Genomic DNA, 26194 nt, shown 5'->3' on the forward strand with positions numbered 1-26194 from the left:
GAAGACAACCATGCTAGGGAAGTAGAAGAGAGAAGGGGAAGGCTGGCATGCCATGGATCCACTCCATCACAGCCTTGAGTTGACAAGAGCCGACAGTCCATTAGAACAGCCTCAAGCCCCTGTTTCACAGCGGAATTTATTGACTTGCGAGATGAGGGCTTTCCTTCTTTGGAGGTGTTCAGAGAAAGGTGGGGTGTCATGCGCTGGAGATCCTCCACTGAGGGCTGGGTTGAACAAAATGATAGAAACATAGAAGCAGAGCGAGTCAGAAGGGGTCTCCTGGGCCATCTAGTCTGACCTCCAGCTCCAGCCAGCTCCGCTCACGGCATGCCCTCCATGTGCACGTCCAGCCTATCCTTCAACACCCGCACCAATGGGGCCTCAACCACCTCCTGTGGAAGCCCATTCCACACCCTCGGGGTCCTGACTGTCAGGAAGGGCTTCCTGGCATCCAAATGGAACCTGGGTTCCCTGAGCTTTGCTCCGTTGGAGCGCATCCTGCCTTCCTCTGCAGGGGAGAACAGGTCTCTACCCACCTCCGTGTGACACCCCCTCACACACCTGTATGTCGCCAACAGATCCCCTTTGAGACTCCCCTCCTCCAGGCTGAAGAGACCCAGTTCCCTCAGCCTCGCCTCATACGGCATCCCCTGCAAACCGACCACCAACCTCGTGGCCCTGCACTGCACTGACTCCAACCTGGCCATATCCTTCCTGTAATGAGGGGCCCAAACTGAGCACAATACTCCAGTTGCGGGTGAACCAGAGTCATACAGAGTGGTAGTGATACCTCTCTTGACCTTTGAGATCATCTGCTTCTGTGGAAAAGGACACATCAGGGGACTGACAACAGAGAAGACTCTGTTGAGTCAGAGGAACAGGAGTTTCCGAGGAACGTGTCCTGTGACCTGTCCAACAACAGCCCTGCATCGCTCCATATGCAGAATTCCCAAGACTAAAAATACTTTTGGATGATGGTTATGTCATTGTTATCAGGCTCTGCCAAGTACGGCCATGACACAAGGTCTTCTTTTTCCATAGATAAGAAAGTCAAACTTCTGCCATGTGTTATAAGTCCCACGGCACCGCATCCTGGTTTGTTTAAAAAGAAAAAGGGAAAACAAGATGGAAACCAACCTTCCCAGGGCCACCGCAACCGCTCTGCCTTCTCCCATCATCCTCAAGCCTTGGGGCAGGCAACGGGGAGCCCTCTGATGCTTTAGTCCGCAGCACAGTCTGCAACGGCATCCGTAGTGAGGGGCCACGGGAGCAGAGGCCAAACGATCTGGCAGGCCACAAATTGACCAGACCTGGTCGAAACACCTCTTCCTTGTCCTTTGGCCCCACTAGTAGAGCTCCTTCTGGGTGCTACCTTTTAAGAAGGATCTTGCCACGCTGCGGCATGCCCGGCTGAGGCCGACCAGGTGGTGCAAGTCTCTGGAGACCAAATCCACCAAGAAAGCGTCTCCTTCTCATGAACCCGCTTGGTTCCTTCTGTTTCTGCAGAGTCCTGTTGACTCAGCCCTGATGTGAGTCATGCTGAATAAAGCCTGGTGTATTTCAAAAAGTTTTTGGGGTTTGCGAGAGTTTTGTTAAGCTACTAAAGGGGCAGCAGTGATGGTAGTGAAGAGGGCCTGCTTGCACACGCCGAGAAGGCAGGTGAGCAGGCAAAGAGGAAAGGTGGCGCAGCAGCAGAACCTGTTCTTGGAACCAGCAGTGGTCGCCCTGCAGGTGTGCGGACTTAGGCAGGTGCCCAGTGAGGTCCAGCCCTGGGGAGGCAGCCAAACCCAGGACCTCAGGCGGCAGGCAGCTGCAGCCCCCTTTTGGCAAATCCTCACAAGCTCCTTGGCAAGATCTCCAGCCCTGAGGTGACACCTGAGCACTGGCTTCCGTGGGAGAAAGAGCAGCTGCAGCATGAACTGTACGTAATTTGACGCAACCTCTGGAAGGAATGAGATGGAAACAGTCCTATCACCACATCCTTGGCATGCCGCCAGGACAACCTTTCCCCATCAGAAATGTCAACCTTGGATGGATCTGTCACTGATAAGCCCTCCTGGTGTATAAGACTGCCTGAAAGGGCAGTTTTCGATCTAGACAACCTCAGCCATGATTGGAGTCCTCTTTGCTGTGCTGGCTCTGGCCTCTTGGGGTACTTTTCCTTATTCCATATGCTAAATAAGGGGAAGTCTTCTCCTTTTCTTCTCCTTCTCTTTCTCTTCTCCTTCTCTTCTCCTTCCCCTTCCCCTTCCCCTTCTCCCCCTTCCCCCCCTCCTCCTTGTGATGCATAATTGTTAAATTCATAGTCAAGGTTTGGAAGAAGGTTGTATACAAACAGGAGCAAACGGGAGCCTCTGGGTGGCCAGTTCAGATGACATGAAACTTAAGGGTTGAGTATGAGTTGGTGTGGGTTGTCATTGAACTGTGGATTGTTGTTGAAGTGTGGGTTACCAAGCTTTCTGAACCCAACTGCACTAATAAGCCATGGTTTGTTAAGTGCAAACAACCAATGAGAAAAAACCTGTGTTTGATATTGGGGCATGAACGGTGGTTCTTCACCATGGTTCGTTACCTCAGCTGAGTTCAGATAATACATGAGCCCGTGCTTCAGCATCAAACCATAGTGCAAGAACCTCTCCTACACAACCCACACTTTGTGGCCTTTCTTGGAGACTGGTTGGCTGGACAAGATGGCCCTTTGGATGAGAACCTGAAAAACAGCTGGTAATTCAACCAGGAATGCAAAGGCTGTGGGAAAGAAACAGAAGGAATGTTATTGGTAGCAGTGGAACAATATAGTCTATTGATCAGCGCCTTCCGATTTATCTGGGAAGCTCAGGCAAAACTGCAGATGAGACATGATCAATATGCATCACAGATTGTACCAGGAGGCATGGAAAAGATCGCCAGTGGGCACTTCCTTGTCCTCCATCACTTGTTTCACATTATGGTGCTTGCTCTGAAAGGTGAGCTCCAGGTGGAAGGGAAACATCTCCGACTCACCAGACTCACCAGGGGCAAGCTCCTTTTGGGTCCTTCACCTCCGGTGTTTGGTTTAGCTGCAGGCCATCCAACGCCATACGCCAGCTGTGGAGACCCTATCTACCCGCCCATCGTATCCAGAGTTGTCGGAGGAGAAGATGCCAGGCAAAACAGCTGGCCCTGGCAGGTAAGAGGCAGTTCAGCTTTGCCACGGGGCTTTTTTAACTTTGACTGGGATGGCATCCCAAATCCTCAGTCATGTTAGCTCAAGACATGACTGCAGTTGCCCTGTGAGGAGAGACTGGGAGAACGGGGCATGTTCAGCCCTGAGAAGAGAAGGCTGAGGGGGGACGTGAGATCCCTCTGTAAGTGCCTCAAAGGCTGTCACAGAAAGGAAGGTCAAGCTCTCTTCTTGCTGATGCCAGAGTGCAGGACACGGAATAATCAGTTCAAGTTGCGACATCCCAGATTCAGGCTGGACATCAGGAAAAGCTTCCTCACTGTTGGAGCAAAGCGACAGTGGGACCAGCTGCCTGGAGAGGTGGGGGGTGCTCCCACACTGGAGACATTCAGGAAGAACCTGAACAGCCACCTGAGTGGGATGGTGTAATGTGGTGTCCTGCAACAGCAGGGGGTGGACTCGATGGCCTTCTGGGCCCCTTCCAACTTGACTAGTCTATGGTTCTATCATGCCTGGAAGCAAAACACTTCCTTGAGGGATACATTCAAGATGCAGCTGGACAGCCCTCTGGGAAGGACAGTTTAACAGGGAGCCCTGCCCTGAGCAGGGGGTTGGACCTGATGGCCTTCTTGGCCCCTTCCAACTCTAACTTTCTGTGATTTCTTTTTAAACGGCCGTATTTTCTGGAGATGTTTTGCTTCAGGTTCATGTGATCAGAGGACATTTGCCAGCCGCTCCAACTCAGTCCGTGTCTTGTGTGCCCTTTCTAGGCGTCCCTTCAGTACTTGTCAAGTGGGAAATGGCGTCACACGTGTGGTGGGACCCTCATTGCAACCAACTGGGTGATGACTGCGGCTCATTGTATAGGGTAGGCCAGAGTTTCCTCCCATGGGAAGCTGGACAATGCGCAACGATTGCAGGAAGGGAATGTTGCTTCTCTTCACCTGAAATGCGGGGCTCACTTGCAGCTCCGACATGTGGCCCTTGGACAAGACAACCTCCCCAAAACTGCTTGTTGGCTCGGGTGCTCCTGGACATGAGAGGCTGGCGCTCCTCAGGCGCATCCATCTTGCATAGCATCGGTCTTGATGCCCGTCTCCAGCACTCTGGGCTGGTTCATCCTTGGGCAACTTTTGAGACACCATAAGCCCTCTTGTACACAGCTACACAAGCTGTGTCTCCCAGCTGAAAACACACTTTCTAGCCCCCCTGAACCCACTTTAGATGATGGAGGGGGAGAGAGGGCAGCTCAACCATCCCCTGTGCAGTGGGGACCTCTGGTCTTCTTCCAGAGCTGGTTTCTCCGAAGAGCCTCCTGTGTCTTTGGGGCCACGCAAGGTTAGGCGGGATGCCCTGGGCTGTGTCCATGTTGGAGTTTCTTCAACCATCGTTGAGAGCTCCCCACATCATGCATTTGCCATGCCAGGTTCCCCACTGTTGTCCCGATGTAATTGTAGTCACGTGGGCAACTGGTCACCAAGCAGCACTTCCAAGGCACTGCAGGGAAATGTTGCAAGGGTCGTCCGTGGCTGGCGACACGGAGGGGTTTCTGTGATCTCAAGGTGCTTCTTAGTTGTAAAAGCACTTAAAAGCCTGCAGTGAGTTAAAAACAGCTCATGAACCTAGTGGGGAATGTGTGTGTGTGTGTGTGTGTGTGTGTGTGTGTGTGTGTGTGTGTGTGTTGGGGGGGGATTGGTGCTCCCATGGGGCCCTCTGGCATACCCATGGGAGGATGGGGGGAGGGGGCACTATCACTGATGAGGTTGACCTGTACTGTGGGTGTTATGGGTTTCCACGTCTTTGGAACCCCCCCAGTGGGTTCCTTCTAAGCAAACGATAGAAAGTTCTCCAGTGCCCAGATGGAAGATTTATTCTGCCCAACGCTTTTGGAATTTTTATTTGCTTTCTCTGGAGACAGTTATTTTGCCATAGTTATTGCAAAATAATAATAATAATAATAATAATAATAATAATAATAATAATAATAATAATATAAAATCCTTCCAATGCCACATCTGTGCTGAAATTTTCAAACACACACTGAAAAGATCCTTTTTCAATACTTCTGAAGAAAAAATAAACAGCTCCCAAGAAAGGGAATGTATTGATCTAGTTTTGCCAAATGTGTTGCAAATTATTTTCTTTAGGCACCCTTAGTGGAGTAGCGGTTTTTCTGTAGGTCTGATTTCACCTTTGAGGAGATGTGCTCATGTTAACTTTATTTGGGAAGATGTGTGCAAGTTTTTTTTTTTAAATAATGTTAAATATGTGCAAATATCCACCAAGGTGAATAAAGGGCATTGCTATCTTGGGAGATGACACAGGTGAGGTGTACTTTGATTTGTGTTATTTCAAGACATAGCCAAGCAGGGGTCTTGTTAGTGAGATCACAGAGGGTGACCAGGTTTCCCTTGCTGGGCGGCTCTGCAGCTCTTTCCAACAAGCCATGCACAAGCCCAAGTGCTAGGTTTGCACATCAGCACAAGCCACTCTGAAGGAAGCCACCCTGGACAACCCAGCGCCAAGCCATAGATCCCCAGGGGGGCTGGCGCATGGTTAACAAACCATACTGAGGAAGCTGTGCCTGCTACAGGTGGCACGACAAGCTTCCCTGAAACAAGCAAGGTTGACAACCCTCCATGGGAACCAGCGTGCAGCCTCGTTCCCACATCCTCCGGAGGCAGCTGCCAAGGTGCTGCTCCACGGATGAGAAGGCGAGTCCGAGAAAACAGGAGGAGCTTTCATTCTTCGCCACGGATTTGCATGGAGGTGGCCTTCTTGGAGTGGTCGGGCCGCGACCGAGTCTGAAATCGCTGCGGGGCGGGGGGGCTTTGGACGAGGAGGAGGCGCAGATCTACAAAAGGGGCTCTGGCACAGGAGCGCCCCTCTGCAAAGCCCTTCGAATACGAGGGGCTTCGGGGAAGGAGGGAAGCCGCGCCTGCAGCTGGATCGCGGCTGCGCCCACGTGCGCCTCCGGGGGCGCTTCCTGGAGACCGGGCCGGGCTCCTCGAGCGCTGTCCGTGGCGCTGAATCCCACCCGCGAGGTTTGGTTCAGCACCACGGAGAGTTCCTCTGAGGGTAAAGCTGCCTCCCGAGGGGACAAACTCGGATAGCCGCCGCCGCCGCCACGCTTCTCTTGTAAGCTGAATGGGGCAGAGAGGGGCGCGTGTCCACATTTCCCTCAGTCCTGTGATGGTTCTGACGATTCATTACACAGAAAGGCCTGACTCTTTCCTTCCTTGCTTCAGTTCCCGGACCTATCGTGTGTACCTTGGAAAACACAATCTTGCGAAGGATGAGTCTGGCTCTGTCGCGATTTCTCCGGAAAAAATCATTGTTCACCCAAACTGGAACCCCAACAGAGTGGCAAACGGGTAAGTTGATCGGTTTTGTTAGTGGAAATTCTGGTTGCCAACAACAACACATTAAAACCTATTGCAACATCAACATACGTAGCAATAACATGAAAAAGCAACCAGCATTCACAGGGCTAAGTATTTTCTTTTAAAGGTATGTCTTTGCCTGGCGCCAAAGGAAAAGAAAGACGGTGCCAGGTGAATTTCCTTAGGGAGGGAGTTCCAGAGTTGGGGAGCAGCCTAGAAAAGGCCCTTCGCCTACTTACTTACTTATTTATTTAGCAGACTTATATGCCGCCCCGTTCGCATAAGCCTCGGGGCGGCTTACAAACATAAATAAATAAATATCATCAATACAATAAAATGCAGTTGGAGACATCCTGGCCAAAGTTGTTAAAATCAATAAATAAAATCAACAATTAAAATGATGTTTAAATAATAAGGTCTTGGCCTGGCACCGAAAAGCAAATAATGACGGCGCCAGGCAGGCCTCTCTGGAGAGCGCATTCCATAGGGTGGGCGCCACTGCAAAGAAGGCCCTCCTCTGCATACTCACCCTCCTAATGTCTCTCCCGGAGAGCTCCGGAGAAGGGCCTCTGCCGCCGATCTCAAGGGACGGGAGGGCACATATGGACGTAAGTGCTCCTTTAGGTAACCAGGACCCAAGCCATTGAGGGCTTTATAGGTGATAAGCAACACCTTGAATTGGACCCGGACTTCAATGGGGAGCCAGTGAAGCTGAAGGAGGACTGGGGTTATATGAGAACAACGCCCAGTCCCCGTCAGCAACCAGGCAGCTCTATTTTGCACTAATTGAAGTATCCGGACCATCTTCAAGGGCAGCCCCACATAGAGCGCGTTACAGAAGTCTAGTCGGGAAGTTACCAATGCATGTGTCACTGTCGCCAGACAGTCGTTCTCCAGGTAGGGATGCAGCTGATGGATCAGCCAAAGCTGAAGGAAGGCGCTCCTCGCCACCGCTGTTACTTGAGCTTCTAATGTCAGCTCTGGGTGGAGGAGCACTCCCAAGCTGCGAACCCTGTCCCTAAGAGGGAGTGCAACCCCGTTCAGGACAAGGTCAAGGTCCCCTTCCCCAGAGCCTGGTCCGCCTACCAACAAGACCTCCATCCTGTCTGGATTGAGCTTCAGTTTATTGGCCCTCATCCAGCCCATTACCTTGGCCAGGCACCGGTTCAGCAAAGCCACTGCCTCACCTGGATTGGTTGAAAACGAGAGGTAGAGCTGGGTATCATCAGCGTACTTGCCACCCTCTCCCCTCCCTGAGGGACGGCTTTTGCAGAAGGGCCTCCTGCACCGATCATAGGTAGGTAGGTATGCACAGGTGTAGCCGGTCCTTCAGGTCTAATAAAGCCCTGTCCTCTTCCCTCTCCTCGCCGTGACCAGGAATGATATCGCACTGATCAAACTCTCCCAGCACGTCCCTCCGAGCAACATGATCGGGCCGGCGTGCCTCCCGAAGCCGAACAGCCTCTTGCCGAATGGCGCTGCCTGCTACGTCACCGGGTGGGGAAGACTGATCAGTAAGTGCGCTTGGTGGCCGTGAGTGCGAATCACGCCTCCTCAAGGGGAGTGGGCTGGCTCCGGGAAAGCGCCCGTCGCACAAATACACACGCGTGAACTTGGAGTCCTCTTTGTCAATGAGCAACCTGCTGAAAAACTCTGGGTAGACTTTTTAAACAACAAGGTTTTGGACACCACCTAACGGGCGTTTTCCTCCCCGGTGACTCAGTTTCTGGGTGCTGCCTTAAAGCGTATCGGCTCTGACACTGCGGGACGGACGAGACGCCCGAATCGCGACCCCTGCAGCGCCCCAGCTGCGCTCGGGGGCGCGTCCTGGGGCCGTGTCGTGCCTCTGCCTCCTAACCGCTCGGCCTGGGTCTTTTCCAGCCAACGGGCCCTTGCCTGACATCCTGCAGCAGGGCCTCCTGCTCGTCGTGGACCACGCCACCTGCACCCAGCCCAGCTGGTGGGGCAGCACGGTCAAGACCACCATGGTCTGTGCTGGTGGCGATGGCAACATCTCCAGCTGCAACGTGAGTACATGCCCTCCAGGGGTCGGCCAGAGAGAGCGCGGCCCCGCAGCTGCAATGCGCCGTGCCGAGGAGCTGGGTTGGCGCTGCGCAGCCTACGCTGGACCGAACCGCCCCAGAATCAGGATGGGGGCTGCTTGCTTAGACTTCTTGTTTTGGTGGGGGCGGTGGCTGAACTAAGGAGGGAAACTACGTCAGAGCAGGGGGAGGCTACTTTTGCAGAGCAGATGACATGATGCTGCATCTGCGGAAAGTCCACCTTGTCCGAGTTCGGCCCTGGCCAGTTCCAGCACAACTGAATGATTCCCGGAAGCCCTTCCCCACTGCTGGTGCCCAGCCAGTGATATTCCAGGGAGCAATCGAAGTGGGTCTCCGTTCCATGGCGCTGTTTTGGCTCCTTGCTACTGTTAAACGAGAGCAGCCCTAATAATCCATAAACCGAGCCCTGCTCGAGCGAGCGAGCGGAGCGCCCTTCTGGCCTGGCCTTCTGCCCAAGACATGTGGCTGCTTGAGGAGAGGGACAAGGTGGCGGCCCTCCCGTTCTCTGCGCCAAAGGGGCCTGGGGGGCCGCGGAATCACCATGCAATGCTGGTGAAGGGCAGCCCCGTTGCCCTGCAGGCGGCCGGCCGCGTGAGGGGGCACAGCGCAGGCCGGGAGGCGCGCGCCACTCTTTCCTTGCTGCTGCCTCCCAGCACCTGCCGCCAGAAGCGGCCTCCTCTCCTTTCCTCCCAAAGGCCCCCCAAATATTTATCCATGTGTGGAGGAGGCCTAAAAGCCACCTGTTGGAAAATTGCAAGTTTCATTAAATGGGGGGAGGATTTCATGAAACACTGGAGGTGATCTAAAGCCTTGGTGAATTTGTCCAACCCCCTTCGAAAGACCCCCAGTCTTGCAGTAGCCAATTCGTTCAGCTCTGCCGGTATGAACAGGGCCCTCCTTTGACCTCTGGGAGGCTTCACGGGGGACCCCAGGGGGTTCCAGTGAGCTTTCCTTTCTTGCCTTTCCTTCTAAGTTAAAACAAAGCCATTTTTGAGCTCCGTGTCACGCAATATTGGTGCAACCTCCAGGCAGGGCAGGGAAAGATCCATGGAGAGCCCTGGCCGTCCGCGCAGGCAATCCTGACCAAGGCGGACCAGTGGTTCAATGCTGCATAAGGCAACTTTTCTTCTGCCAAGAAATTCATGAGCCAGGCATGAAGGAAGGCAGCAGCCCTTCCTCATCATTTGCGCCCAGCAGAGAGGTAGAGTGCGCTCGATCATGGAGGTTCCACTGAGTTATCACAGCTAGCCACATGGCTAGACCAGTCCTCTGTGTGTTGGCTTCCCCCAGCATTTCTTACTTGGTGCCCTTCGGACTGAACTACAACTCCCATTGGTCATGCTGGCTGGAAGGGATGGGGATTTTAGTGCAAGGCATCCAGGGTCCACCAGGGTGGGGAAGGCCAGGCCAGCACCCCTTTCAAGCGATCTAAGCCCGCCCTGGAAAGCAAGCCCCAAGAAGAGCCCCCCCCCCCATGACACAGTCCCGCTGCCCCGATCGGCCCCAGCGCGTCCCCCTTCTGCGCCGCCCCCTCTGTGCCAGTGGGGCTGGGGGCTGAGGGCCGTCTCTCCCCAAGCTCCAAGCAAGTCCTGTGTGGCCGCCCGCAGGGGGACTCCGGGGGGCCGCTCAACTGCCAGTCCTCCAGCGGCAAGTGGGAGGTGCACGGCGTGGTCAGCTTCGGCTCGTCCCTGGGCTGCAATTATCCCCGGAAGCCGTCCGTCTTCACCCGCGTCTCCGCCTTCAACAGCTGGATCTCTCAGGTCAGTCCGGGACCTCGTCTCCTTTGCCACGCTTCTGGGCCGCCCAGGGGCCAGAACCTCTGGGCGGTTTGCAGAGCTTGAAGCTTTAAAATGCATGTAAAATATGATACATATTTAGCAAGCCTCGTGGACAAGAGGGAACTGGCACCCAGATCTCGCAATACTAGCCCAAACTTTATCAGACGCTGCCCCCTTTCCTCTTGGGAGACAACCCTAAGTGCCGCCTTGCCTCTTTCTTTGTAGTAGACCTATCGCTCTTCTGCAAATTTAAACAACCAACCCCCCCCCCCGCATCTTTCCACACCCCCACCAGGGGTTGGTACCACCCACTTTGGGAATCACTGCTCCAACCACTACTCAACGCTGCTTCTCTTGCTTTCATTTTCCCTGAATGACCCAGATGCTAGAGTTGACTATGGGCCATGCTGAGATATTTAATGACCCCCCATTTTATTGTGGGGGCAGCTGTTGCACTCCTCTAGAGCAAGATGGTGTGTTACATTCCTGCCCCACACCCTCCAGATGTGGAACTGGCTTTCAGTCCATGCTGTTAGCCAATTGGCAGAGGCCCTTCCCTAAATGCCATATTGGAGATTATTTATTTATTTATTTATTTATTTATTTCTACATACCTGTATTTATAGCCACTTAGAACAGCCGCCACCTTCCTAGGTGGCTTTCAACACAGGATAAGATGCAGGTGGGCAATAAAAGAGATGCAGGTGGGCAACCTTTTCACCTGGAGAACACCCCTCCAAAAGGGAGTCACCCTCATGCGACCCTTTCCCTTTTACATTTTAGCTGTTTTTTGCTGCTTGTATTTTAACATCGCACTGGCAAAATGAAATCAGGACTGAATTATTTCTGAAATAAAGCCATCACTTGGCTCATTGAAGTATTTTAAGGCACAATCCCAGAGAAGCTTGGAAAGCAAACAAGGCCCACCGCTCCTGGCACAGCGCAATGAGCATCCTTCTTTGCTGCCTGAACTTCGCTCGGACTGCAGCCTCATTCTTCTTTAATTTTTATATTACACGTTTGAAAAGCAACCAGGAATCTTTTTAGATGAAGGACAGGAAAAAGTTTTCAACGCCAGCCATATCCCTGAGACTTCTTTTGCCTTTTGTGGTGTTATATCCGTGCGCTGGTGCACATCAGGGAAAACAATGTCCAAAAACAGAAAAAGGTTTGATGCAGAGACTGACAAAGCACTGTGCGTGGGGGGAGGGGGGCAGGGGGCAGGGGAGGTGCATCAGAAATGCAAAGGAGGGTGGCGTCAAGGAGAAAAAAGAGAAAAGAGAGCCAGTGTGGTGCCGTGGTGAAGAGCGTGGGATTGGGACTCAGACGTTCTGGGTTCGAGTCCCCGCTCAGCCATGGGGCCAACTGGGTGACTCTGGGCCAGTCACAGACTCTCAGCCCCACCTACCTCACAGGGTTGTTGTTGTGAAAAGATGGAGGAGGAGATGTAAGCTGCCTTGAGCCCTTTGTAGGAAAAAGGCAGGATATAAATCCATAAATAAATAAATAAATAAATAAGCAAGCCAAAAGAACTGGTAGCAACAATTGCTGAAATGCTAGAATTGTGTATATAAATTCCCCAAGTAATTGCCGAATTTGGAAGGAACTAAATGCAGAGCAAGGGAAAAAAACAAAGGAAAGAATGGCGAGCAGCTGCGCGTGTTTGCACACTGGTAGGAGTCCCTGATGCTGTAAGATACCCGCTTCATAGAGCACAGGGGGAGAGAGGTTTAACGGCGGCAATAAGCAGGGCTGCGTTTAGCAGTAAGCTGCCTTGTTAGGGTGTGGCAGCTTCTCCAACGTACGAAATGCTCTTGCCCCAATTCCACGTCTGCAGACCCATCTCTCTGGGCTCAGGGCGGCAGAGCCAAAGCAAACTCAAGCAGGCAGAGAGCACAGGAGAAATGCGGAGAGCCCCGTGTTTCCTGCCAGCAGAGATGAAATCTTGCTTTCTCTCCCTCTGATCTTTCCTTTGCATCTTCTATAGGTGATGGCAGAGAATTAATGCAAACCATCCTGTGGAGGAACAGAGCGAGTCTTGCCAAAACTGCCACAAATCAAAGAAAGAGTATAATAAAGAAACCAGGCATTTCCGAGTGTCACGATGTATTTATAAGTCTGGCCTGCTTCCGGCTTTTACCTTGCCCATCTGCCTCTGTTTGGCAGGAGGTTGCTGAAGAGATGCTGTGAACACCCATTTTCGTCGACACTTTTCTTGCTCAGTTTTTGCAAGGTGTCTGTTTGATGCAGTATCTTAAGCAACCATTTTCAATTCGGACTGCGACCATTTATCCACTACCACAAGCAGATTTTGTTTTAAGGGCACAACCCTTTAGCTGCTCCACCAGCCAGATTTTAAAAATCTATGCATGCACACATGAAAGTATTATGTCAGTGGTGGCGAACCTCTGGCACACGTGCCACAGTCAACACACAGAGCACTCTTTGTCGGCACGCGAGCCAAGACGCCCCAGCATCGCCCCAGCAGCCGAGCATCAGATAACAGTGCACATCGGGGCCATGCGCACGCTCAGAAAGGAGTAGCCGCACCAGGTGATGATGTCACAAGCCACGACACATTAGCTGCAACTCGTCCAAGATTTAGCATGGCTGGTCAGTGCGCTGCCAAGGATGATGGATGGATGGATGGACATGCTTGGACTGGCTGTTTTCAGGTTTTATTGCAGTGTTGGCACCTCACGGTAAATAAGTGGTGTTTGGGCACTCTAACAAGTTCACGCTCACTGGGTTAGGGTTAGAAAAACGAGGTGTCCTGGCATGATATTGATGGTTGGAATCTGTTTAGAATGGGCAGAAATGATGAGTTGTGCAGAAAAAGCTCCTCAAGGAAGGCTTTTACAAAATCCCCCCTTTCAATGGTGTTTTACCCCTGTATTAGTGTTAGGGGAATGCACCAGGGTAGGGTTAGGCCAGTGGTGGCGAACAATGGCACATGTGCCACAGCCGGCACGCAGAGCCCTCTGTCAGCACGCGCGCCCAGTCGCCCCAGCAGCTGAACATCAGGTAGCAGCGCACATCGGGGCCATGTGCATGCTCAGAAAGGAGTAGTGGTGCCAGGCAATGACATCACAAGCCGTGACCCATAAGTTGCAACTCATCCAAGATTTAGCATGGCTGCACATCAGGTAGCAGCGCACATCGGGGCCATGCGCATGCTCAGAAAGGAGTAGTGGTGCCAGGCAATGACATCACAAGCCGTGACCCATAAGTTGCAACTCATCCAAGATTTAGCATGGCTGGTCAGTGTGCTGCCAAGGAGAGACAGAGAGAGACACAGAGAGACAGAGAGAGAGAGAGAGAGAGATTTGCTTGGACTGGCTGTGAGTTTTTTTAAACTAAAATCTCAGTTTTCAGGTTTTATTGTAGTGTTGGCACTTTGAGATAAATATGTGGGTTTTGGGTTGCAGTTTGGGCACTTGGTCTCTAAAAGGTTTTCCATCGCTGCATTATGTGAATTATTTTGAGGTGCTTTACAGAGACCCCCATCTATCCATTTGAACACTCAAGTATGTCCTATTGAATTCAATGGGACTTATTCCCAGGCATGCACAGGACTAGAAACCTTCTTCATTTCCATAAATGAATTCCCACTGGGCCACCATTCAATCAGCAGCATTTTCTGATCTGGAAAATGAGACATTGCAAGACCCGGCACTGTGAAGTGCTTTGATCATTTAAACATTGCTAGAAGCTTCTTGCTCTTTTCCTGTAGAGCAGAGCACAAGCACAGCTGCTTTTGAAGGGGAAGCAGAACACCCCCTAAGTCCACTGCCTTTTTCCTTTTAATCATTTATAAAGCCCTAAAATAGGTAGGCACTTAATGAAAATGGACCCAGCCTTCCTCCAGCACAGGCTTAAAATCCAACCATGAAGTTTGCCCAGACTAATCTGATTGCGCATTCTGATCAGGTGATGCCCCTGGTGGATCGTGGGAGTGCTGTGAGCATCATATTTTGGTTCAGTGAGGCTTTTGGCTAAGTGCCCCATGAGATTCTGATTAGCAAACTGGCTAAAAGTGAGTGAGATGGAACAACTTTCAGGTGATCCAGAGTTGGCTGCAGAATCAGACTCAAAGACTGGTTTTCCCAGTGGCACCTTCCCAGACTGGGGAGAGGTAACAGGTGGGGCATGTCGAGATTTGCTCCTGGGCCCACTGCTCTGTAACATTTTATGAATTACTTGGATGAAGAAGTGCAGGGAAGGATTCTCAAATCAGCTGATACCCCGAAAGACAGAAACAAGATCCAAAGCGATCTTGATAGGGTGCAGTGCTGGGAAGACAACAGCAGAGTGCAATTCAGTGGGGAGCAATGCCAAGTTTTGCACCTAGGGAAGAGATCAACTGCATCCGTACAAGATGGGGAATATGTGGCTCAGCGATACTGCAAGTTAGAAGGACCCTGGAATTGTTGCAGAACACAGGCTGAAGATGTGTCAGCAATGTGATGTGGCTGCAGAAAGGGTACGTGCCATATCGCCATTTCTAGAAGCATAGGTTCCAAGTCACATGAGGCACCGGTTCCCTCTATTTGGCACTGACTGGGCCTCATCCGGAGCGCGGTGTCCAGTTCTGGGCACCACAGTTCAGAAAGATGCAGGCAAGCTGGGAAGGGTTCGGAGGAGGGCAGCAGGGACGATCCGGGGACTGGAGACAGGAGAGACTGAAAAAACTGGGCATGTTTAGTCTTGGGAAGAGAAGACTGAGGGGAGGGAGGGTGGCAGTCTACAGCAAAGAAACATAGAAACAGAGCAAGTCAGAAGGGGCCTCCCGGGCCATCTAGTCTGACCCCCGGCTCCAGCCAGCTTCGCTCACGACATGCCCACCATGTGCATGTCTGAGGGTTGTACTGGAAAGGCAGTCACAAAGGCCAGGGTTGTCTCTTCCAGATCATCCCGGTGTGCAGGACACAGAATAACAGGCTCAAGGAACGGGAAGCCAGATTCTGGCTGGATACGGATAGCAGGAAGAAATTCCTGACTGTGAGAGCAGGGCGACAGTGGCACCAGTGACCTAGGGAAGCCATGGGCTGTCCCACACTTGAGGGGCAGTGGGGTGCTTTAACTGGGGGTCCTGCTCCGAGCAGGGGGTTGGACCCGATGGCCTTCTGCCCCCTCTGTGATTCTAAGTCAAAACAAATTCAGAAGAGAAAGAAGACCTGAAGACTGTTTGCGATTAGCCGGAGTGAGCAGTTCTGCATTGAAGGGGTGCTTGGATGTAAAAAACAGAGGGAGAGGGTGCAACAGGGTTCTACTGGCGAGGAGGCAGAAAGGGCGACCAGAGTAATCTTGTGTCCGAGGAGCACGTGCCTTCGGGAGAGGCCACCGGCGAATTCTCACCAGGTCCACGGCCGTGCTGCTGAGTCAAGTCGTGGCAAAGGTGTCGTCACCACCGCCCTTTCCCCGAGAAAGCCCTTCTCCGTTGCGCCAGGACTGGAGTTCTGCTCTGGCAGCTGTGCAGCCTGCACCAGGTGCAGAGTTGAAATAACCAGCGGCGAGGCAGGTTGCATAGAAATATAGAAGATTTAATGGCACGATGACACAGCAGCTGCTCAGAGAATGTCTGCTTATCTTGCCCCGACAAAACGCAGGATCAATCAGTGCTACCGGTTTGGGCTTGGCTTCCACCGAGCAGTTTCGGGAGGGAAAACAGCTGTTTTACGAGGCTGTTTGGAACCCCTTCCCAAGAGTTGCACTCCTCAACACAGGAAGGCAAAGGAAAAGGTAGTCATAACCATTAAACTAGGTTGCAGCAGGTTTAAACTGGTAGCACCAGCGAGGTACTGGAAGGACATCATTAAAAAGTACAGTGAAGAAATTAGACATTCTTTGGAGAGAATCTCCAAGGGGGGGGGGGGGGGGAGAAAAAGAAACAGCCCCTGGTTTCCTCCTTAGGGGAACCTGGAATGCTTGGAACTCTATGCAGGATTCTTCCAAGTACCACCAGATGGTTTAGGATAGGAAAGCGGAGTTTCACATTTCCCCAAGAAAGGAGAGGGAAGTCTTTCGAAGCTGTGAACCCTCAGCCCCCACAATGACATACAATCACCCCAAAACAAAATCACGCAGACATCTTCACGCAGAGGGACGGCAAGCTCTTTGGAAGCCATCACGGGATGTAAAGATTCTCGTCACACAGGCATCCGTTCCCTTCCAAGCTTCCTTCATTTGACCAGGAAAAAGAATTGTTTACGGAGGAAGTTAAAACAGCCGGGCATTTGCTTGTACATCCCTTTTGCAGAAACGGTGTGTGCCACCTGCACGAGAAAAGAGAAGCACTGTTTGCTGTAGTCCTCTTACACAGAAAGCACACACAGGAACATACGGGTGCAGAAATGCATGCAGGCACAGTAACCCTTTGGGATGTTTCCACCCCCAGATAATGGAAAGCATTCTAGATGCAAAGAAAGGGACCTTGTGTCAGTCTGGGTCAGAATCCCTCTTCTTAGAAAAACACTGCATTTGCTCGGAGCCAGGGGGCAGAGACAGTGGAACCGCGGAAGGTTTGGAAGGTAGGAAGAGCCCTGTGCTGCATGCAGGAAGTTCTGGGTTTAGTCACTGTCATCTGCAGCTGTTTTTCAGGGATCCCCCTACCCAGGAGGTGTGCAACTCTATGGCTGGGGCAATCCTATCTACCAGCTTTCTGCACCTTGCAAATGTAGGAATCATAGGCTTTGTAGTCCAATATATCTGCATGTTTGCCTGGGAGTTACTCAGCTGTTCCTGGGTGGACCTGCCCAGGATTATACTGTGAGCCAGAACAGACTCATTTCTTCTCTGCCGCAGACACAACCGCGCATGGGCAGAAAGCTTCCAGCACCACTCAGCAGCTGCCATGTCGTTTCCTGAGGCAGAACAGTGGTTAGACATACTGGAGGACAATCCCAAGGAGAAGGAGAAGAATTCGAGGAGACGGTCTCAGTTCTTAAAATCAGTGAAGGGCAAAGATACTTAACAGAATGGCTGGAGCAAAACCAGTGGCCAAGCTGTGCGCGTGAAGGTTGCTGGCTTGATCCTGGCTTCTCCAGATAGGGCTCAGAAACATCCCTTCCTTGACACCCCTGTGTCAGTAACACTGGGCTGGAGAAACCAATGCTTTGAGCCTCACAGACTGCTTTCTATGACCCTAAGGTCTAGGCAGTGATCTTTGGGCTGTTACAACCTCACCCGTTTCCACCTCCAATCTGTCAGAAGGTGTGATGTGAAAATCGGGATGGATCTGGTAACCGAGGCTTTTCCAGCCAGATGCCTTCCAGATGTGCTGGACAATGGCTGTTCTCATTGGCTGTCAGGGAAGGGCAGGGGCGCTAGTCCAAAGCTCCCGGAAGGTGGATGAATGCTCGGCCAGGAACAGGCATGTGCGCCCATGAGGAAGATCAACCCACCTGCCCTGCCTCCCCAGTTTTTAGCCTGCTGTTCCTTCAAGGAGCATCAACCGGTCGGGTCAGAGACAGTGACTGGCAGAAAGTCATCCGGGAACGTCAGGGCTGAGCCAGGGTTTGAACCCAGCCTCCCTGGTACAAGATGCAGAACTTACCCTTACCAGCATGCTGAGCAGATCTTCAGAACGCGCGTACTGGTCCAGCACCTGGTCCAGGGTTTCAACATACCAGGAGCCGGTCAATTTATCCCTCCAGGACACAAAACCTGAAAAACGGAACCAAGAAGAGCCATGTGCATCCTGCGAGCATGCAGAAAGTGGCACCAGATGTGAAATCTGACCCACTGAGAACATCAGCCTTTAATGTAAAAAACCAAGTTTCTAGCCCCTATGGATGTGAGGATGCAAAGTGCTCAGGCATGACGCTCTCTCCAAAACTGAGGGCGTATCTGGAGGTACAGAAGGGAATTATGGGAGTTGTAGTTCAACATCAGTGGAATGTACCAGTTTTGGGGGACACTGGGGTATGGACTCCTCCTGGACCAATCTGGCATGTCGGAGTCTCTCAGCCACATGGAGGAGCCCACTGCTGCTCCACCTTTCTACACCATTCCAGGCCTCCGGAAAGGAAGACACTGGCGTGGGAAGGAGCATTAGCAGTCCCTCCCGTGTGCCCTGGATCTTCCAACAGAGCCCAAAAGCTGCTCCTTGGTCCACAGGCTGAAGCAGAACCTCCGGGTGGATCTCTGGCTGATCAGCAGCAGATCGGCGAGGGCTTCCCCCGATTCCCACTCCCTTGACACCAGTGAGGTGACTTCTCCCACCTAAAACCAGCGAAATGCGAAAAGCTTGGGGTGGCCAGGAGTGGGATCCCTGCCGTTTCCAGCGCAGAAGACGAACTCCTGCACACGCTCAGAGGCCCTCTCGTCTTTCATCCGAAGGTGATGCCTTTTGCACACGGCTCTGGCTGGTGGATCTTGGGATTGATTGATTGATTCTGCTATCCCCCGCCTGCCCAGTGCAGGAGAGCAGAGAAGCCTTTGCTCTGCCTGCCCACAGCCCGGCACGTGTAGCTCAGCAGGGCATCGACCCACCGTGCCCCACGCAGGAGCAGGAAAGGTGTTCCATCCGTCGGACGCAGCACCTGCTCACCTGGAAACGTGGAGTAAGACACCAGGATGTCACTTGGGGTGGGCAAGCTCGCAACGGCGTCTGGCTCATCCGTGGCTTCCGAGGGCGCCTGGAAGGGGCGCGCGTCTGACTCGGCATTAAAACTGCGATGCTGCATGCGGGGAGAGTCAGAATCCACTTCAAAGCCGCGGTCCTTTTGCTCTAGAGAGGCAAACACACGGACACGTGTCTCTCAGGCATGTGCACCACCCTGCTCCCTGACCTTCCAGTCAAGACCCATCGCCCCTTTGTGGCTGGGGATGATGAGAGCTGCAGCTCAACCTGTCTGAGGTGCAACCGGGTGGAGAAAGTGGGATGACAAACCTCCCCCCGGGCCCCTTTCCGCCTGGGATCCGCTCCTCCGGATGGGCTGATGCTCCTGGACTCACCGCCGCCACAGGCCTGGATGAAGAAAAGCTTGGGTTTGCCCCTCAGGGTGGGGCAATTGTTCCCGTTGAAGAAGCTGACGATCTTTTCCACCGAAATGCGCCGCCCGTCTGAACCGAAGATCCCACCAGGGAACTGTATGTGGCTCGTCTGCAGGAGACCAAAGGGCTCCGTGAACGGACACAGGAAGGTCACCCCCGTGGCACAGCTTGGGGCGCCAAGGTGTCTCCCGCCACCCTGCGTTTGCTGATGGTCTTGAGAAGGACCAGATATTTGAAGGACGCTTTTGAATTTGCCTAGGGACTCAGAGCTGCACTAGGAGCCCTTCCGGCAATTCCCTCTCCTCCAGAGAGGGAGGTGGGGCATGCATTTTTTCGTGGGGAAGTAGGCTGGGCTGAGAGTCTGTGACTGGCCCAAAGCCACCCAGGGAGCTCCATGGCCGAGCGGGGACTCGAACCCGGATTGCCTGGGTCCTGCTCCCACACTCACACCAAAGCTCCACACTGGTTGCCTGGTCCCCATCCCGTACCCTTAACTGCTAGGCCATACTGCCATGCTTGCTCTCTCTGTGCAAATACAGGGATGCTCACTTTGCAGACTGGGACAATCGCCTGGCTTAGAACTCACACCTCCAGCTGGTGGGAAGAGCAATTCCATGGTCCCTGGGAGACTCTCGGGATGTTCTGGATGCTCCCCCGGTACCTGTCGGTGCTCCTGTGACCCGAGGTTGGCTCCCTCCTTGGAGTGGACCCCCAGCTGCCTCTAAGAGCCCCCCAAGAGTGGGTGTTCCCGCAGGCGAGGACAGGAGGGGAAGAGCCAAGAGCCACAGCGCCCTACAGCTTCTCGACTGCCCTGCCTGCCTGCCAGCAAGGGAGCTGGACGTCTCACAGGCCCACCTTGCTGGAGCGGTTTTTTGTTCTTCAAGGAGAAATGAGGGGCAAAGTCACCTCCATTCTCCTCCCAGCAACACACTGAGGACAGCCATCCCATAATACCGTGCCATAATTCTTTAAATAAAGCTTTCAGTGTATGCTTTCAAAACATTTCTTGATTCATGCGGCACTGGTCATACGCTTGGTAGTTCGCAAAACACCGACCTTCGATTTTAAAAAGTGCTGTTCTCTGCCCCAAACGGCTTACAGTTGGAGTGCACAAAGGATGCCCCAGCGGCTTCTCCTACCTGACAGCCGTGTGAAAGAAGCACCACCAGGCAGCAGTCCCGAGAGGTGTGATCCTGCCTCGCCAAGCTCTGCAACTCATGAGCGATCTCCTGTGGGCATTTGCAAAGACCACCCCTTAAAGAGAGCGCACGTGCCCAGTCCACCTGGAGGGACTGGACTGGGAAGGACTGGCCTAGCCAGGGCCGAGCGCGAGGCCTTAGCGCCTCCACATGCCCCACCGGCTTGTCTCTGGCTAATCGAGTCCGAAGGAAGAATCTCCCCACGGAAACTGCCAGAGGAACTTTTGCTCAAAGAAAGAAGCATCGTCACCCGCCTCCCCATTTCTGGCTTCACCACCTCCCAAAATGATTAGGAAATACGAGTAAGCTGGAGAAGTTGACATATATACCCCAGCTGGACCCGAAAGGAAGCCATCCTGACTTTGATTTATTCCCAGGTACACACATGTGGGGTTGCAGGATCGCACCCATGCGCTGAAATGGCACTCAGCAAATGTGGCTGGAGATGAGGGAAGAGCTCCCGGGAGCTGCCTGAGCAGGGAACGGGCCGTCCCTGGAGGTGGCCAGCGCTCCTCTGTTGGAGGGATCCCCGCAGCGGCTGGGGGGCCACCCATCGCAGGCCACGCATCCGCCGGCACCCAGCCGGGGCTTGGGAGGAGGACCTGCAGAGCGAGTCTCCCGCTGCGATTCGGTCAGGGAGATCTTTGCTCCCACAGAAACAGCATCCCTGGCGGTGGGGTTGTGGCACCGGGGGCGGGGAGGGGGGCGGTCACTGAGGATGCTCACGTGAGCTTTGAGATCGTGCCGGGTCATGACGTCAAAATGCAACGACCGGAACCGCTTCTCCAGCCGTTCGCAGTCTATATCGGAACCAGTGCGGCGGTCCAAGTCTGTATCTTTGCTGAAATTCACGTTGTTGATAATGAGGCAGGATCCACAGGGGTCACTTTTCAGGGTGTACGTCTGCCGGCAAACACAGAAGAGGAGAACAAAACCAGTTGCCTGCCTCAAGCTGGCCTGGAGCGCCCCACCCCCGATTTCTACTGGAAAGGATTCCAAGCAGCTCGGTTGGGAAAGACCTCAGTCTGACTACAACTCCCATCTACCCCAGCCAGCAGAGTCATCGGGCAGCAATGTTGCGAGTGGTAGTTCAAAACATCTGGAGAGCACCAGATTGGGGTGGGCAGAAAAAAATCAAGGAAAAAGCTATTTTCCAAACTTTTCTGGTTTTTTCCTGGCCTTTGCATTTCCGGCCAGAGAGACACTGAGAGGCGAGCTGACAGCAGAACGATACCATTTTCATTATTTTTAAACTGTGCTTTAACAGGAAAAATGGTGTAGAAAGAAGCAGTATTTGCCCAAATTGTTAACATTTGTTAATACAGTCCAACCAGTGATGTCCACCTGTGTAGCACATCCTATTTTATGAAATATGTTTATGTGGGCTCAGGAAAACTTAAGGTCAAGATCACCTGGCAAACAGCTAACCCACTGCTCCTCCCATCCCCGCAAAATCAGTCTAATCTGGAAGGGAAAAGAGGGAAACCAACCATTTCAGAATTCCTCCTGGATCTCTCTCCTTCAGAGCCTAGAAGACAAGACAAGAAGGAAATTAGTAAGAGTCTTATGCGTGTTTAAGCAGATGCATTTTTTAAAAAACAAACAAACCACTAGTGAGCCATATGCAGGGTCTGCCAGAATTTAACTCTGGACTTTTTCCAACCTGGTGCATCCCAGGAGGGTTTGATGATAACCTGGCTCATCATCCCCAGACAGCATGGCCATCAAACCCATCTGGAGGATACCAGCTTAGGGAAGGCTACTTTTCCTATTGCCCTTCTCTGCTAGTTTTCATGCCCAGCCCAGCCAGAGTTCAGCTGGAGCCCTCAGTCCTGCATCTTGCAAGTTTTTAGGGAGGCCCTTCTCCAAGGGACCTTTTCAGACTTTGGAAAGCTCCGAACCTGCCAAAGCTGACCTCTGGCACATCGGCCATGCATTGCTGGCTGCAGAGATGGCAGAATTCGCTGCATGAGAAGCAGGAAACGGTGCTGTGATCAGTTCACCTATGAACGCTACACTTGGCCATTGCAGGAATGGGGGACAGAGCACTGCAAAATTTAAAATCACAGCAAAGAAAGAAACAAAGCAATCCAGGAAAAGCAGCAGTTCCCGAAATCTGAGGACTGAAAGCAGAGGAGCATGGACAGCAGAGTAATAAAAACGAGTAAGCCGGGACCCTCACAAATGGAGGGGGGACAGCTCAGGGCCAAGGCACCACCACTAAAAAGGCCCTGCTTCTCACCATATCTGTAGGTGAGGACATTCTGAACGGGGCCTCCCAGGATGACCTGGACATGTGTTACCTGTCGCACATTTCCAGGCAGCTGAATGGGGTGACACCTACCCTTTTTGGGCACCCTGCTCAGGCAGTGAGCGGCAGCCTTTCCCAAAGGCCAACCTTCGACCCTCTCATGATTTTTTCCACATCTGCTGATCATCAGCCGGAAAATGGCCAGAACTGCTAGGAGGTGAAATGCAGAGTCTCTAGAGGACACCCCAAAGGCATTCAGCAAATTTTCTAGTGGGTTTATGGGTGGGGGTTCCTGGAACCCTAATCACTCCCCCAGGGAAGCAGTGAACTGGATCTGTTCTTACCCGGAGTGGCGTTAGCATGATGGGGCGGCTCTTGGTGCTGAACTGGAGAAGGCAAATGTTCAGACGTTCCAGCGCCTGCAAGGAAAGCAACACCTGTATTTCTGAGCAAGTCTGGAGAAGCTGCTTGCAGAGATGCTCACCCAGGCACCAGGCAACTGCACAGGTGTGTCAGGCTGCATTCACACAGCAGCCACGAGACATTTTAGAAATGTTCACAGAAGGACTAGTTCTTCCCTAGCCCATGTCCTCTGAATAGTTTTGGGAACGTCGGGACAACTTTTCATACAAGTTTCCTGCTAGCAGGGAGAGAGTTTGCAGAATCCTGGACAGAAAATGCAACATGAGAACCACCTAATCCGTACATACGTGGGTCATGGTGTCCAGGACGCAACGGTGGTTTAACTGGTTTTACATCAACGGGACACAACGGTGGAGGGTTGTATCCTTCGCTCAGCAAAGCGGCCAGCTCGGTCTGGCCAGTTTCTTGCAGGCACCAGATGAAGACTGGGAACGCTTGCTTCCCACGAGTCTGCAGGTCGGTGACCAGCTGCCTGGCTTGATCTCTGCGAGTACCTGATCTCTGAAGACAAAAACCCATTATCCTGCCTGGAATCTGTAGAAAGGCAGTCATTTTACTGGGGAAAAAACCCCTTTTATGCTGCTCGGGGATCCCCAGTACTAATGTTAACAACCATCATTGTGACCACCATCCAACCAGAGCCCTAAAATCAGGAAAGTCGGCAGAGTGAAGGGGCTGCAAAAAATGTACTGATTTTGTACTGGTCAAAGCAGTTTTGAAATCCACAGGTCACAATCATTCCACTCTGCTCTGGTCAGATCTTAATTCAAATACCATGCCCAGTTTTGGACTTCACAGGGTTCAGAGAAACTGGAATGAGTTTGGAACAGTTGTTGTGTGGGCAGACAACTGGGGGCTTGAAACTCTGACCTAAGAGGAAAGAACTGGATATGTTTAGTCTTGAGAAGACAAGCCTTGGCAGAGAGTCCTTTTTAAGGAACCAAAGGCTTGTACTCTAGAAGAGGCCCACACCCTATTCTCCATCCATCCAAAAATGTAGGGCATGAAATAAAAGGTAGGCAGATTTCAGCTGAAGATGAGAAAAACTTCCTAAGCATCAAAGAGATTGGATAGTGGAACCAACAGTGGTGGACCCTCTGTCCCTGGCAGAATTCAGGGAGAAAGTCATCTGTCAGGAATAATTGGTGGGAGATTCCGGACAGATAAAAGGAAGTCTTTCTTCACACAGCGCAGAGTTAAACTGTGCAATTCACCTCCACAAGGAGATGGCCACCAATCTGGATGGCTATAACAGGGGACTGGATGACTCTATGGAGAAGGTTTACCCACAGATGGCCTTATGCAAACTCCCATGGCACAGCCAGCATGCCTGTGTGCACCAGTTGCTGGGGAACATGGGTAGGGGGTGCTTTTGCATTCATGCCCTACTTGTGGCTTTCTCTGGGCAGCTGGTTGCCACTGTGCAGGCACAAAGTTGGACTGGACAGACCCTGGGCGCTTAAGTTTTGATACCCTTTGCTTTAGAGAGGCTTCAAGAGGATTCCTGCCCGTTCCAGCTCAGGATAATGGGGGAATTGTCAATGAGCCCATCAGGCAGTGGCTCTAACCTGGGGAAGATGGCTCAGTCGGTCAATCCCCTTAACAGCATTTTCAAAAGGTAACCCTAACACCTCTCCAGTGTTGTGATCCCGCAGGAGCCTCCTCAGACGTGAGGGATGAGGTGCGATATTGGAGAAGCATTGGGTTCAACAGGGCTTAGCCTCAGGTTAGTAGGTATAAGATGCCAGCCTCCAAGGAACAATAGGGGCATGAAAGACACTGCATTCTCGGTCGGGGATACTGGCAGCTAGGACTTCTGACACTGGACATGAAACAGGCTTACCCACAAGTAAGCCCGACTGAGTTTAGCGGGGCTGGCTCCCACCGAAGTGTGTACCGCGGTCTTTCTGAAGCCTGCTTGGGGCTGATGAAAGGCGCAGTCCAGCTCATCCGGAGGGCTACAGCTTGGGAAAGGCTAGGCGACTTAGTGTAGTTAGAGCTCAGGAAATCCAGGTTCGAGTCCCCATTGGGCCTGCGGGGGTTCTGGCCTCCCAGCCTGACCAACCCTGCAGGGTTGTTGTTGTGAGGGTGAAATGGAGAGGAGGCGGACCCTGTAAGGCGGCTTGGGCTCCTCACAGGAGGAGAAAGGGCAGGGTATCGATGAGATCGTACCAAAGGGACCACGCGAGAGCTGTCGCCCTCCTCACCGGGGATCGGCCCCTGGAGGAAGGCGGCGCGCGGCGGACCCGGCCGCGCAAGGGCGGGAGGGGAGCGGAAGCGCACCTGGATCTCCTCGAGCATGTCCTGCGTGAAGACCCCTCGGTGCAGCAGCAGCTCCCACAGCGGGTCCACGCGCAGCTCCTGCACCAGGCGCAGCCGCGACCGCTGCAGCACGCGCCGCTGCGCCTCCTCCATCGCCCCGGGCGGAGGGTGCCCCGCGGGAGCGCTTCTTCCGGGCAGGGAGACCCTCCTCTGGCCGCGCCCCGCGCCCTCCCCTGGTGACGTCACCGCCCATATAAGGACATCGGGCGCCCCCTTGCGCGGGGAGCGGCGTCCTGCAGCCTCGCCGTCCGGGTCCTGGGCCTTTAATGAACGGCACGATCCTTTCTTGATCAGCTTGTCGCAACCGGGCGCCTTCTGGAGGGCTGGGCTCCAGCTCCCGCTATCCCCAGGGGATAATGGGAGTTGCAGTCCAGCCTCCAGTGAACCAGCTGGGGAGGGCGCAGGGTTGGGACCGGCGGGGATGTACCATGAGCGCCAATGAATGCGTAACTATAAGCCGTGCAAATTGGTTCGGCCGCGCACGTTGCTTCTATTTCTAGGGGGAGTTCAGAGGGTTCCAATGAAAGTTCGTATTTCAGATTATGACAGTTTGTGCACGTCTGCGCGCTGTTGCTTGCATCAAACTTTTAACTATAATCCAGCGTTTCAGATGAG

At 52.9% G+C, this 26194-nt stretch overlaps 2 protein-coding genes across 3 annotated transcripts; one reads left to right on the top strand and one right to left on the bottom strand.

Annotated features, from left to right (window-relative positions):
* The first annotated feature begins 2109 nt into the window (after positions 1-2109).
* Positions 2110-12577, top strand: LOC123034719 (chymotrypsin-like elastase family member 2A). Its single transcript, XM_044452307.1, has 9 exons — positions 2110-2152; positions 2352-2358; positions 3088-3169; positions 3934-4031; positions 6412-6537; positions 7924-8060; positions 8428-8573; positions 10217-10369; positions 12554-12577. Exons 1-9 carry the CDS (start codon positions 2110-2112, stop codon positions 12575-12577), a joined length of 816 nt encoding a protein of 271 aa, XP_044308242.1.
* A 3332-nt stretch (positions 12578-15909) lies between these two features.
* CASP9 (caspase 9) lies at positions 15910-25683 on the bottom strand. Of its 2 annotated transcripts, none has more exons than XM_044452369.1 (10): positions 25541-25683; positions 23545-23758; positions 23179-23253; positions 22074-22111; positions 21310-21486; positions 20524-20613; positions 19346-19493; positions 18939-19118; positions 17949-18052; positions 15910-16662 (listed from the first exon to the last, which is right to left on the bottom strand). In XM_044452369.1, exons 1-10 carry the CDS (start codon positions 25670-25672, stop codon positions 16570-16572), a joined length of 1251 nt encoding a protein of 416 aa, XP_044308304.1. In that variant the 5' UTR covers positions 25673-25683; the 3' UTR covers positions 15910-16569. The 2 variants fall into 2 exon arrangements, with proteins under 2 accessions (XP_044308304.1, XP_044308303.1); XM_044452368.1 differs by having other exon boundaries at positions 17943-18052.
* Positions 25684-26194: the final 511 nt, after the last annotated feature.

Source organism: Varanus komodoensis, unplaced genomic scaffold (assembly GCF_004798865.1).
Source record: "Varanus komodoensis strain SLA01 unplaced genomic scaffold, ASM479886v1 scaffold71, whole genome shotgun sequence".
NCBI classification, from domain to species: domain Eukaryota; kingdom Metazoa; phylum Chordata; class Lepidosauria; order Squamata; family Varanidae; genus Varanus; species Varanus komodoensis.

Coding starts and splice junctions, on each gene's coding strand:
- LOC123034719 (XM_044452307.1), top strand. CDS start 2,110: ATGATTGGAGTCCTCTTTGCTGTGCTGGCTCTGGCCTCTTGGG. Junction 4,032..6,411: donor ACTGCGGCTCATTGTATAGG/GTAGGCCAGAGT, acceptor TCCTTGCTTCAG/TTCCCGGACCTATCGTGTGT. Junction 10,370..12,553: donor TCAACAGCTGGATCTCTCAG/GTCAGTCCGGGA, acceptor TCTGTTTGGCAG/GAGGTTGCTGAAGAGATGCT.
- CASP9 (XM_044452368.1), bottom strand. CDS start 25,672: ATGGAGGAGGCGCAGCGGCGCGTGCTGCAGCGGTCGCGGCTGCGCCTG. Junction 23,254..23,544: donor TCCTGGACACCATGACCCAC/GTATGTACGGAT, acceptor CTTTCCTTGCAG/GCGCTGGAACGTCTGAACAT. Junction 16,663..17,942: donor TGCTCAGCATGCTGGTAAGG/GTAAGTTCTGCA, acceptor TTTCTCGTGCAG/GTGGCACACACCGTTTCTGC.